This window comes from Phaethon aethereus (assembly GCF_964289735.1).
Source record: "Phaethon aethereus genome assembly, chromosome: Z".
Taxonomy (NCBI): domain Eukaryota; kingdom Metazoa; phylum Chordata; class Aves; order Phaethontiformes; family Phaethontidae; genus Phaethon; species Phaethon aethereus.
In genome coordinates, this window is record NC_138577.1 from 10,392,430 (window position 1) to 10,406,740 (window position 14,311).

Genomic DNA, 14,311 nt, shown 5'->3' on the forward strand with positions numbered 1-14,311 from the left:
CGTTGCCCTTCTCTGTACTCACTCCAGCAACTCAATGTCCTTCTTGTAGCGAGGGGCCCAAAACTGCACACAGGGTTTGAGGTGCGGCCTTACCAGTGCTGAGCACAGGGGTAGAATCACAGAATCATTAAGGTTGGAAAGAACCTTCAAGATCAAGTCCAACCGTTAACCCAACACCACCATGCCCACTAAACCATGTCCCAAAGCAGTACATCCACACGTTTTTTGAATACTTCCGGAGATGGTGACTCCACCACCACCCTGGGCAGTCTTCCAATGCTTGACCACTCTCTCAGTAAAGAAAGTTTTCCTAATTCCAATCTAAACCTCCCTTGGTGCAACTTGAGGCCACTTCCTCTCATCCTCTCGCTACTTACTTAGAAGAGACGAGACCAACACCCACCTCACCACAACCCCCTTTCAGGTAGTTGCAGAGAGCAAAAACGTCTCCCCTCAGTCTCCTCTTCTCCAGACTGAACAACCCCAGTTCCCTCAGCCGCTCCTCATAAGACTTGTGCTCCAACCCCTCACCAGCTTCATTGCCTTTCTTTGGTCACGCTCGAGCACCTCAACATCCTTCTTGTAGTGAGGGGTCCAAAACTGAACACACAATATTCAAGGTGTGGCCTCACAAGTGCCGAGTACAGGGGCACAATCACTTCTCTGCCCCTGCTGGCCACACTATTTCTGATCCAGGCCAGGATGCTGTTGGTCTTCTTGGCCACCTAGGCACACTGCTGGCTCATCTTCAGACAGCTGTCAACCAGCACCCCTAGGTCATTTTCTGCTGGGCAGCTTTCCAGCCACTCCTCCCCAAGCCTGTAGTGTTGAGGGGTTGGAACCCAAGTGCAGGGCCTGGAACTTGGCCTTGTTCAACCCTGTACAGTTGACCTCTGCCCATTGATCCAGCCTGTCCAGATCCCTCTGCAGAGTCCTCCTGCCCTCGAGCAGATCAGCACGCCCACCCAACTTGATGTCGTCTGCAAACTTACTGAGGGGGCACTCAAACACCTCATCCAGATCATCGATAAAGACATTGAACAAGACCGGCCCCAAAACAGAGCCCTGGGGAACACCGCTTGTGACCGGCCACCAACTGCGTTTAACTCTGTTCACTGCAGCTCTCTGGGCTCAGCCATCCAGCCAGTTTTTTACCCAGTGAAGAGTACACCTGTCTAAGCCATGAGCCTCGTTTCTCTAGGAGAATGCTGTCGGAGATGGTGTCCAAGGCTTTACTAAAGTCCAGGGAGACAACAGCCACAGCCTTTCCCTCATGTGGTCATAGAAGGAGATCAGGTTGATCAAGCAGGACCTGCCCTTTATGAATCCATGCCAGCTGGGCTTGATCTGATCCCCCGGTTGCCCTGCATATGCCCTGTGAGTGCCATCAAGATGAACCTCTCCATAATCTTCCCTAGTACCAAGGTCAGGCTGACAGGCCTGTAGTTCCTGGGATCCTCGTTCCAGCCCTTCTTGTACACGGGTGTCACACTGGCAAGCCTCCAGTCATCTGGGACCTCCCGTGTTAACTAGAACTGCTCATAAATGATGGAGAGTGTCCTGGTAAGCTCCTCCATCAGCTCCTTCAGTACTCTTGGGTGGATCTCATTTGGCCCCATAGACTTGTGAGTGTCCAGGTGGTATAGCAGGTTGGGAGTTTGTTCTGCTCTCCATCCCTATCTTCCAGCTCAGGGGGCTGAATACCCTGAGGATACCTGGTCTGACTATTAAAGACTGAGGCAAAGAAGGCATTAAGTACCTCAGCCTTTTCCTCATCCTTGATGACAATGTTCCCCCCCACATCCAATAAAGGATTGAGATTATCCTTGGCTCTCTGTTGTTAACGTATTTGTAAAAACACTGTTTGTTATCCCTTACGTCTGTGGCCAGATTGAGTTCTAGATGGGCTTTCGCCTTTCTAATTTTGTCGCTGCATGACCTAACGAGATCCTGTACTCTTCCTGAATTTTCTGACCTTTCTTCCAAAGGTGATAAACTCTCCTCTTTTCCCTGAGTCCCAGCAAAAGCTCCCTGTTCAGCCAGGCCGGTCGTCTTCCCCACCAGCAAGTCTTACTGCTCCTTTAAAACTTCCTTCTTGAAGGATGACAAGCCTTCCTGGACTCCTTTGCCCTTCAGAACTGTCTCCCAAGGGACTTTCTCAACCAGTGACCTGAACAGGCTGCAGTCTGCCCTCCAGAAGTCCATGGTAGTGGTTTTGCTGAACCCCCTTCCTTACTTCACCAAGAACAGAGAATTCTACCATTTCATGGTCGCTAAGCCAAAAGACGGCCTCCAATCACCGCATCTCTCACCAGTCCTTCTCTGTTTGTAAACAGCAGGTCAAGCGGGTCACCTCCCCTGGTAGGTTCACTTACGAGCTGTGTCAGGAAGTTATCCTCCACACACTCCAGGAACGTCCTAGACTGTTTCCTCTCTGCTGTGTTATACTCCCAGCAGATGTCCGGTAGATTTAAGTCCCCCACAAGAACAAGGGCTAGCGATTGCGAGACTTCTGCCAGTCATTTGTAGAATGCTTCATCCACCTCTTCATCCTGGTTGGGTGGTCTATAACAGACACCCAGCAGGATATCTGCCTTGTTGGTCTTCCTCCTCATCCTTACCCATAAGTACTCGATCTTGTCACAACGATCATCGAGGCCTATACAGTCAAAACACTCCCTAATATACAGAGCCAATCTACACAAAGGACCTAAAATAACATTTCAAAAGGCTGACATCTGTTGATTAACAAGAAAGTTCAAGTTAAAAATAAATAAATTTAAAAACAAAAATCAAACTAGCACTTATTTCTCTGTCCAGTTTTAGAAAAAGTAGAAAATAATACAGTTTCACAACCAGAGACAGTATTACAGGCTTGCTTTCTTACATGTATATCAATCCAAGTGGGAACACTGCACTTCTGTTGGTGTTTCACCATAGGTTTGTGTCTTCACCAGGTGCTACATACTGGTTTGAAAAACAAGAGGTTACTTACACATCTGTCTATACATTCACACGATGGTTGCACATCCTCCTAGGCACACAGAACAGGAGGATTTTTGCACTAGCAGTGCTGGTCAGAAGTAAGTCCTTCCCACATACATGGACATGCATGCTGCTACCTCAGCAATACTCTATCCCAGGTCCTCTGTTCCTCTCAGCCTCAAAGTCTCTAGGGACTCCAAGGTAGTATACCCACACTTCATGCAGAACTTACAGATCAAAATAACTGTTCTGTCTCCTTTAATCCCCATGCCTAAATGTACATACTACGAGGGGCATTATTAAATACTCCAAAACCACAAATCACCAGGAGTCCCAGATTGACTAACTGAATGAGCACTGAAGGATAAGTATCCAAAAGGAAGAGTTGTGCCAATAAGCTGTATTAAAAGTAGAGTATTGTGCTTTATGTGATGAATGTATGGATCTCAGGAAAAATGTGGTCTCCACAGCTGTCACTTGAAATACAGAGGAGTGACCTCAGTTGCTCACAGGCTGTTCTACCTTTGTAATCTCATGAGTTCATTTAATGAGACAAGTTCTCTATTAAAATTTTCATTCTCATTTTCTGTAACCATGACCATAAATGGTTCTTGACTCAAACAACATTCTCAATATGACTATGATTAAAAGTTTTTCTGCTGAGGTTTAAAAGTGACATTAGCCTGCAAGAGCTAGCCATAGAAGGCACCAACATCCTCCCTTCTTTTTGAAAAGTCTTCTGTCTGAAGTTTTAAAGCAGAAACATTGATCATATGCACTGTAAACTGACAGTCTTCAACTAAGTAATTGATGTTCATGACCCAGCTCCAGACAGTAAGAGGAGTTTTTGAAGTTACACACCAGAAAACAGAAGACATCATGAAAATTTGTTTGGCCTGCTCCAGCCAACAGGATTGTTGCTGCTTACAGACAGAAGAACGGATGGGGAAAGGCATAGCATCGAATCAAATGCATCTATTACATCTATTACAGATTGATAGAAATTATTTCACAGCAAGGACCAACCTCAATGTAATCCAGACTTCCAAGACAGGTCAGAGGACATCATTTGCTTTCTCCTACCCTAAATTTTAGGAAGTAGTGCAGACAGCCTGAGAAACCATATATCTGTGTGGTTAGCTTTGACTGCTTTGGTTTCAGATTGACAGTTTTCTTCCATAAACTAGAAAAACTCATGTATCCCTGTTTGTGTTGATGGTACTGGGACTTATCATTGGTGCATGATGGTACTGAATTTCTGCATGGTCTGTTTCTACCAATGTCCCAAGCTCAGAAATCATAGGAGCAAATTTCCAAAATGAACAGACCTGTATTACTATACATCAGAAAGTGGGATATTTCAGACATTTTCTGGCATCTGCCATGAATAGATGGCAATGAAAAATTGTTATGTAATGATATTTAATGCATTCACTGGAACAGAGACAGGTAACCAGGCTGTTCTAAATCATAATCACATGCAGCATGTATGCAGTCTTGCAATAAATGTCATAGATGCACGGTCTGTGCTGATGCCACCTCACTATATATATTCTGCTTATATTGGGAAATGAGTCCAGCTGTCTCAACAACTTTATGCATTTGTCTTATGGTGGATAAAATCCCAGGAGGACAATCCTTACAAACTTCAAATGGCAAACTGTGCATCAGAAAAACTTTAAGTTTGAACTTTTTGCAACTCAAAATGAGAAACTCAAGCTAAATCTTAGGGTATTCAGAACTAACTCGAAGAGATATTTCTGCAGGCAATCATGCCGGTACTGACAGATAATGAATTTCCACCTTCTTAGCTGAAAGAAAATTGCAGCCCTGGCTCTCATGAAAAAATCTTTCCGCCATATAAAACCAACCTATAGGGCCCTGAACTGATAATCACATGGCTTTCATTAAAGACACTTCTAATTAAGCAACCTGATCAACACAAAAATGTGTTCTTTGTAGGCAAGAGATAGTAAGCAATTTATCTTTCAATATGATAATCACTAATATCACACTATCTGGAATTAAAACTGATGAATATTTAGGTTATGAAGTCCTAGATTAGTCTACAGCCTCTATTCATTTCAATAGCAAGAAATAGCAACACTAATCATTTCCACTTTAAGAAATAAGGGTCTAGTTGTTGGACTATTGCTACTGGGCCAGAAGCATTTTCACTTACTACAAAAACAGGTTCTCACAGGATGATCTCTCACATAAATAGGGTTGGTGAAGAGAGAATACAGAATAGGGTCACAGAAAAATTCAGACTGGATAGCAACTCTGCTAAACATCTGGTCCAAACCTCACTAAAACAAGGCCACCTTCGAAGTTACATTAGGTTGCTTGTTTAGTTAGGCTTTGAAAGTCTCCAGCATTGGTTTTCAACAAGTCAAAAACTTCGGGTATATAATCTTGATCAGGACATGCCACACTTAGAGGAATCCAAGAAATCTGTTATCAGGAACTGGTGAATTGAGGAGGTTGGAGGTACATGAGAAACTGATATTGAAGAGTCTCAACTTTTCAAAAAGGTCAAACACAGCAGAACCAAAGTGCATATGCATAGGTCAAATAGACTACAACCGCAAGTGCCAGCATATGGGTAGGAAACTGGGATGACTGCACTCCTAATGGCTGTCAGGTAAACAGGTAACTCCACACACAGGGTAGAACAGAAGTTTTCTTCTTCAAGGTCTGTAGAGTTACACAAAATCTTTGACTGCAAGCGCAGTCTTATGAAGCCTTGCATTCACTGAAGAAGCCGTACTATCACTTCAAAGGGAGATTAAGAGGATGCTGGTGAGTATGGTCACAATGATCTCTCCCAAGAGCCACTATGAAGGTTATACTGAAGAAATTTCAATATCTGATCTTAGAAATTGTAAAGTACTTCTCAAGGACAGGCAGTCCTGCTATGAATTTCTTAAATTCTCTTAGAGATCCAGAGATATAATTTCACAATAGTAACAATATCGCCAGAAGTCCACAAGGCCAAGAAAATATTTTGCTGGAAAGGAAGGCACTGTCTTCCTTCCAGATTTATCTCCCAACAGGAAAATACATACCAGAGATGAGTGTCCACCTAAGGAAAAGGACAGTTTTTAAAGCCAAGTGGATGAAACTGAATGAGGCATCTTCAAAAAAAAGAAAAAGAAAATCAAAAGTCCCCAAAGAGACTAGAGACAAGGCCGATTAAAGACAATAGAACAAAGAGATGGTGAACTGGCATAGACCTCAGTCAAGCAGTGAACTGCTCAGACCTTGCTTAGCTTAAGCTATGAGCTGAGAGTGAAGTGCTTATCACCACGAATACAGCATTGTTCACAACATGCAAGTAGACAGGGCTTTTATGTGAGCCAAATGGTTCTACTATGGCACCCATTTCCAGAGGACTGAGTGCAGGTGGAGTTCTATTGTGAATGCTAGCAATACACAGATATTTCACTACTGATGTTTCCTTTTCATTTAAATGTTTATGTCCATCTGCACTGCTGTTTGGTGTTCGCACTTTTTAGAAAATACAGGTAAATCAACTATGACTTAGTAACCTAGAGGTGAAAGGAAACAATGTGTTTTGTCTACTCCAGACTACACTAAGTTTGAAATACCACTAATCACTTTGAACTCCATGAAGAAGCACCCAAAACCTAACATTCTCAGTAGAAAACAGAAAGAATGGGGACAAAAACATTACCTCCCTTTTACAGATATGATAGGTACAGAGAGAGATCAGAGGATTTGACAAAAGTAACACAGGTAGGGCAAGGCTATTCCTGATATTTACTCATGCTAAAACTCTATTTCTATCTGGCTTCATGAAATTATTCCAACACCCTTGGGCCCACAGTCAAATTAGTTCTTTATTTATTATCCCAGTTCTCAAGTATATTTCAGATGGGTTCATCCATTGTTCCGGTACAGCTGGGTAAACAAAGTCTATTCTAGCATGCAGGCTTAACTTTGCAGCATTCAAAAACCTTTGCATATGTGGGATATTTTTTTTTCTTTAAGCAAGCTAAGAATGTGTTATAAAGGTGACCTGTGTTGAATAAAAGAAGAACGGGAAAGTTTGGGGACAATCAGAAACTTAGGGCTTCTGAAGATTGACTTGTTTCAATATCTTTTTCAAAGGAAAAATAATAAATCAAATAACCAAAGTTTGAAGCTTTAGTATGTAATCACCCTTATTAAGGCAAAAAAATGACAATGATATGGACAAGAATTTTAGTCACTAACATGAAAAGAAAGCAAGGCTTTCTAACCTTTGCAAGAAACTGCCTTCTTTGGACTTTACTTGAAATGACACCACAACTGTGTCAGCAATTTTTAAAATGAACAAGTGATTCAAGAGAAATAGTAATATTGAAAAAAAGTTAAAAAAATTATCCTCCCCACAAAAGTTAATCTCCTTAATATTTTACAATCTTCCCAAAGTAGACCATGTCTTTCAGTATGCTTGCACAGTGCTTAGTACATAACAGTATCTCATTGCTTATGACGGTCTCTGGCATTACTGAAATATAAACACCAAACAGGAGGCAGACAATACAAGAAAGGGGGAGAGCAGATATCCCATTGAAAATAAATTATTGGTATTCCTTTCCATCTACAATCCCACCCCATATCTCTGCCATTTCTACACAGGGGGAAGAACCAAACCTTAAAACACATACACAACAAGAAACCATGTAAATTAAGGGAATTAGCAGATGTGTTGGTAATCTTCCACAAATAAGAAACAAAAGCTGCCAGCTGTACTTGTAAATTCAAAGATTAACATTAATAGGCAATGCAGCGACTATAGGTATTATCCTTCTTTTAGGTGAAGTAGCTCAAGAATCCCCATCCTGCAGAAACTCAAACCACCTGTCCAACTTTTGTGACTCAAGACCTACACTATGCTGCAGAACATCTACAGAGTCATCAACCAGACATTTGCCAACGTAAACTGGATTCTTGCCACAGTTTGAGATGGCAGTGAAGCAGCGACTGTATAACTAGTTCAAACCTGATTACCTAGAACAAAGGCAGTTTTCTTTACAACTCTGTGTAAAGGTCCTGAAAATGGCAAAGACTACATTTGGGAGTGGAGAAAGAACATCCAAATATCATTTTTGATAGAATACGTGTAACTACATGGTATTTTCTATTAACATCAGGGCAGAAGCCTATTGTTCAGTAAAGCTCTTCACTTCCTTCACACAAGAGCTATCTCTTTGAATCTGTTTGAGTCAACTTTAGTGACCACTTTAATATTCACTTTACAATTAATGCTTCTTTTTATGGGTTGGTAGAAGGTAAACCATTTCAGTTTGGCTTCTAGGTATTGAATTTATTATAAAAAATTATGTACTTAAAACTCCTGTAATGAAACCAGAAGCATCATAAGATATTAACCTAAAGTTAATGCTGAGAAGGCCAGTTTGAATAATTCAATTCATGTCACCTTAAGTATCTTTTCAAATGGAATTAACTTGTGCCACAAAAAAAGGAAACTCCATGTTCCAGTTACTGATTGACTCCACGAGAGTTCTGTCTTAAATCATCTCACCACCATCTTCCCAGCAATTTTATTTCACTACTACCAGAATGCTTCTTTAAATTTTGAGGGCTGACTTTCATTATAAAGAAGCAATATTAGGTAAGAGGAAAATATGATTTCAAAATTATTGTTACTGTTAGGTGATACTAAATTGGACAAAAATAAAAGTTAACATCAAAGTAGCTGCGCTGGTTCAATATAGCTACAAGCCAGGTCTGCATTTCAGCCACATGCACACAGCTACTGCAGTTGTTTGCCTCCCATACAACTCCACCTCTTTTTCGCACAATGCAGTAGATGTTTGGTAATGCTGCAGTTCTGCTGACATGTTAGTTGTCCAATTCTAACACAAAGCCCAGCATTTAAAGACTGAACAGAGATGCTTTCAAATACTTGTCTAAGCTGAGGGGAAAGTGACAGATCATGGTCAGCGTTATAGTACAGTAATAAGAATGAGGGAGCCAGACAGGTGAAAAGCAGGTGGTGATGTTAAGATATAGGTGGAACATCAGAAATTAATCAAAACAAACAAGTAGGAAAAAGAGGGGAAAGCGAACAGAAACAAGAAAGAACAGCTCATAACAGGCAGACCAAGAAGTGCTTCAGTACAGACTATAACTGTAGTCCCATGTTTCTGGAAGACACGGGAAAAATCAGAATGACATCTTACGTTGAAGCACAGATGCCCCAGTAACATCAGCAGTCACTTGAAATAGGAAATGCTGGTTAATTCTCCTAGGCAGTTCAAATAAGTGAAAACTAGGTAACAAGTTAGTATCTATTGATTTAAAGCGAGACATATCCAGGATTTCCTTAGCCCAGTCAAAAACAAACAATAGGGAAAAGATTCCCAATACATCAGGACTCAAACAAAACTCAGGAAGACTTCCTTTAGCCTATTATTTAAAAAAGGGATTTTTTTCCAAAATCCAGCTTAAAACAAAAGGAGGGAGGTCAGCAGGGCAGAGACAGTTGGTATGGCAGCACTCAGAGCAGAAGGAACATTTCCTGGGTCTGTCCCCCTCCCAATTCTTACTTCTGCCAAAATCCCTCCCTGCTGCATTGCCCGGTGGCATTCCCCATCGAGGCAGACACCAGAATGCAAGCCCTATGCCTACCTGAACTCCTGTGTTAAGACAACACTCAAACAGGAAAAAAAAGAGACCAACTATAAACCTAACAGCTTGAAGTTCAGGTATTAAGGCAAGAGACAAAAAGACAGCAACAAAAAATATTGTGAAAATAACACAATAGTCCAACAAGAAGTAGCCCAGTGACTTTTCTTCAGTTTTGAGAGCTATCACATGAAGGAGTGTGTTAGGTAAAAAACCGACGCAGTAAGTCTTGCAAATCTCTCCAGTTTCTGTGCTGTGAGGAGAAACATAGCATGACGTGCTTGTCTGGGGAAAAAAGGTAACAATTTATATATTAAGCCCAATGCATTCAAGATATAAAGAGCTCTATGCCTACCAGGACTGCATAGAAAGAGAAAATTGAAGAGGAAGGCTAGAAACATTAGAAATATTTTGCAAGGAAAACCAGTTCAAACATGCTTTGACAGTTTTTGATTTATGCCTACAACGCTTTGCAGAGGGCAGGAAGCCTAGGGTAATTTCAGACTTGCTAGGCTGGAGCTGTAGACTAGGTAACCATAAATGAAATGTCAAGGCAAACTTCAACAGAGTATCTGAATTTGCATTTGTGGACAAAAGCACCTGTAAGTGTGGAAGAGGAAAGAAATAACGTGATCAAAGATAAGCTTGATAGAACTTTGCACATGAAATCTGAAAACAAGTTCAGAGAAGTCTCTGTGTATACACTGATAAAGCGATTAGGAAGACAGAAGAACACGAGGAGATGAACATGGATTGCTGTACCATCAGATGCTGATTTGATAGTTAATGGGATGAAGGTTTCCTATTATCTGCTTCTATACTTTAGCACTGTAGATGTGATTATACCGTATAACTTTATACTAGGCACTAACCTAGTACAAGATACGTGTATTTAAAGTTGAAAAGCTAAAGGTGAAAGGTTAAGCATGGCAAAACCCAAAAGAATTATTGGCATCATCCCAAACACAGTTGCCATGCTGCTTTTGGACTACATGGGCTCCACTGGACTGTTTTCCACAGAGATCCCCTGCAAGCTGCATATCACAGGCAAGAACACAGGCATCATGCATTCTCAGAAAGAAAAGTTCTTGTTTTGAACTCAATGCCATTACAAAATAGATGGCAGATAAAAATACAAAATAATGGAAATAAAATGTTCATAAAGGCTACAAACCTGACATACAGTTCAGTGTCCAACAACATATTTTACCAAAAAAACCCCATCCTCAAGATAAAAAACTATTCTTGATGCCAAAAAAGTCAGAGAAGTATTGCTACCTGCTTCCTGAACAGAATTAAAAATGCACCCCTTCCTTCACAGGCTCCTGAGATGAAGGACCTGTCTGTGCAGTTTTGTATAGTAGGGAACCACTGAGAAACCAGAATCAAGCCACCTTCTGGATATTTTGTGCTGAAGACTTTACTTCTAGCCCTGTTATAAGCCTTTAAGACTCTTCCAGCAAAGAAAGGATCAAGGGCCCAACCTATAAAAAAAGTAGTAGTCTTGGGCAGGGTAGACTGGAGATCTGCAGATGGATGCTACTGAAACAGAATAGCAGGTAAAAGCATTAGGTAGAGCACTTGCACAAGTAGCCTTCATTTCTTGGTACAATCCGCTATCAGCAGGGATACAAATCAAGTACTTGCCTATCCGGAAAAAAATCTCAAACAACCATGTGTTCAAGTCTTTGGGCATATGCATCTGAGAAACGTTTTACCACTTAATTTAACATGTTTTATTTCTACTCAACATTTTCTGTTTTTCAACTGCATATATAATTATAGGTAGCTCAAATCAGATGGGCTGCCTTACAGACTTAAGAAAGCACTTATTGACGAAATACATCATCTGTAATGTCCTTTTCAATTATCAAAGGCCAGAGTGAAAATGTGAAAGGCTGTATCTATAGTCACTGCAATTATTTTACTGTTTAAGAAACAGGACAGAAAACAGAAGGGTATCTTAACTGTCTCCTTAGCAAACGCATAGGTTCCTATGACTCCTACTCCATTACAACATGGTCAATTAACTTCACCCATTTTATCAACCCAAAACTCGGGGTTTCTTTTTTTTTTTCCTGCAATCCGTGTATTAAGGGAAAGACTCATAGGAAGCCAATCACAAAACAGTATTTGACACTGTATAATGCAAGACAACACACTTAAAGTTGCAATTCCAGTAAAAAAGAAAAGACGTTTCAAAGACATCATTAAAAAAGGAGATGGGAGAAAAGAGGTTACCTTCTGCTCCTTTTCCTTGGCAGCATTGAGTTCAGACAGAGAGAGCGATAGTTTTTCCTGCTGCTCAGCTAGGTACTTCTGATAAAGGCTCAAAAGTTCCTGGCATTCTCTGTACTGCTGCTGCAGAGGTGAGACATCAGAAGTTAAGGAAAAATACTCTTTAGCAAATAGTTAAATATATACCAACTTACACTGTGTAAATCCGATTTAGATCCGTAACAGTTCAATTTAAAAACAGATACTGTGTGTTTGAGTACTGCCTAATGATGATAAATCTGCCTAGAGATGAATGTTCAAGTACAACCTTCTTTCTACTCAGAGAGCGGAAAAAGAAGAATTGCACCAAATTCTTTTATCATGGGAAAAGGGACAACAGCAGGAGGCAGGTGATGACATTGTTTCAGTTGGAACAATTACGACCCTCTGATATGTATTCAGCAAAGCCAGACACTAGTAATGTTTATTTATAAATAAATAAACAGCCAGCCAAGTAAGTAAATAGTCCATTTTTAAGCACAGACATGGATTCACAAGCCCACATACCCAAATCCAGTCTCTTTGCTTGAGCACCAACGGTTCCAAAACCCACAGCCACAGATGCAGCACTACAGGCCTTTCAGAGACCAGCAATGAGTTCTGGACAGTAATCAGGAGAAGCAGCAACTGTGGTGTTTGCAAGGATATTAGCAAGCAACAGTGTCCTGCCTCGTTTGCAGCTTTGAAAATCCAACAAGAGATAAATCTGCTCTTCACCTGTCATTGTGTAATTCCCTCCCTTGCTCATGTAGCATGGTAAACCATTTATGCTCCCCTCTCTCCCCCCTCACTTTTAATTATGCATGCAGATGGGATAAGGGCTCGCTGTCCAAAGAGATTACTCTGAATAAATACTTTAATAACAAGTCACCGCAATTAAGGTAGGGAACAGAAACTTCTTCAATCTATAAAATGGTGTTGAGTTACAGATTTCCTTAACATTTTTATGATCTAATCACTGCTTCTGGGCAAATTCATGTTGCAATCATTTTTGCCAATCATGGCTGCATAAATAACTCACTGCTTTGTTATTCCCTGTTATGACCCTGAGGTTTTTTTTTTTCCTCTTCTTCTTGCTCTTTTGGAGGAGGAGGGGCCTTACCAAGGTTTTTTTGTTTGTTTTTCTTTACCTTAAATAAAAAGCTACACAGAGGATAAGCAAAATGTTTTAGGAAGAAATGGGAGGTTATTAAACCCCAAAGTTTAAATCAATCAAGAGAGCTGCTAGAACACCTTTGCTCAGCACGTGGAAATACAGGAGGGTACAAACAATGGTCTAAACAAGCTAACTGCTTTCCAGAGTCAGCCTGCCTGAAGCCTGAGCTGTTTTACATTTCAGTTCATTTCTTCAGAGAGCACCAAAATGCTGAAGTGATTTGTGGTGGTCTCAGGAGTCTCTGCCAGCTATGATGTATATATAAGGAATTTTTTATTCCGGTTGTAACCATAGGCAGTAATGTTTATAGTAAGTGAACATATTAGCCTGGACGCAGGGCATGAATTTTACTCTAGAAAAAGCCAGTTCATTTATACAGCCTAAGAGTTAACTGTCGGTATTTTAAGACAAATTATAGGGAAATTCATTTAAATCCATGTTATGTGGCAGAATATAAAAACAGACAGTCCTATCTTTATCAGTTTTTTACAGCCCTCTTAATTCACTTGGCTTCCAGCAACCCCTTCCCCACAAAACAGATTTTATCCTCCTCTCCCTCCACCTGGCACTCTGCTGGCACAAGGAATGAGTACCCTAAGCAGCCCTGGGGCACATAAGTGATGGCCATGCACCTACCCTCACTCTTGCCACAGTGTTAACATCAGTCCTGCTGGAAAGCTAGGCAAGATTGCCCTCGCTCCCAAGCTTAGCATATATGTGGCACAAGTGTACCATAAAAGAGATGTCCAAGTTGTGTTTTACAGACTGCAGAGCCCTTGTTGTGCACATGATGCCACCACCTCTTGCTTACAGCTGCCAAATTTATTTAAAATACAGCTTAAAACGTGACATGCTAAATTAACATTAGGAAAGCATGCAAGAAAATTCTGATTCTCCAAGGGGCGGTTATATGATCATGAGTGGGAAGGGCAATAGTTAACATGAACTTGAATGGCAGCCGAGATACCCCTGAAATTCTTCTAAGATTCAGCCAGCACTGTAACTATTAAAACTTCCTATATTAGAAGATTAAAACCTTGTTCATTCACACAATCACTCTACATTAAGCAACATATTGTTACAGCCACCATAGTCTCAGAATCCAAACAGGGGTCAACAAAAAAAAAAAATCAAAATCAGAAATGGAAAGGTTAGGATTTCAACAGCCACATTTACATGTCATATTGAAAGTACTACATATTTTATTGAATAAATGCGTTCATTTCACCACTG

At 40.8% G+C, this 14,311-nt stretch overlaps 1 protein-coding gene across 1 annotated transcript in view; it reads right to left on the reverse strand.

Annotated features, from left to right (window-relative positions):
* The window catches only part of KIAA1328, a gene marked incomplete at both ends in the record, with an annotated part of 179,903 nt that overhangs the window by 97,129 nt on the left and 68,463 nt on the right, over window positions 1-14,311 (reverse strand). Inside the window, 1 exon segment of the mRNA XM_082012848.1 lies at window positions 11,887-12,006. Coding sequence (XP_081868974.1) covers window positions 11,887-12,006 — 120 coding nt within the window.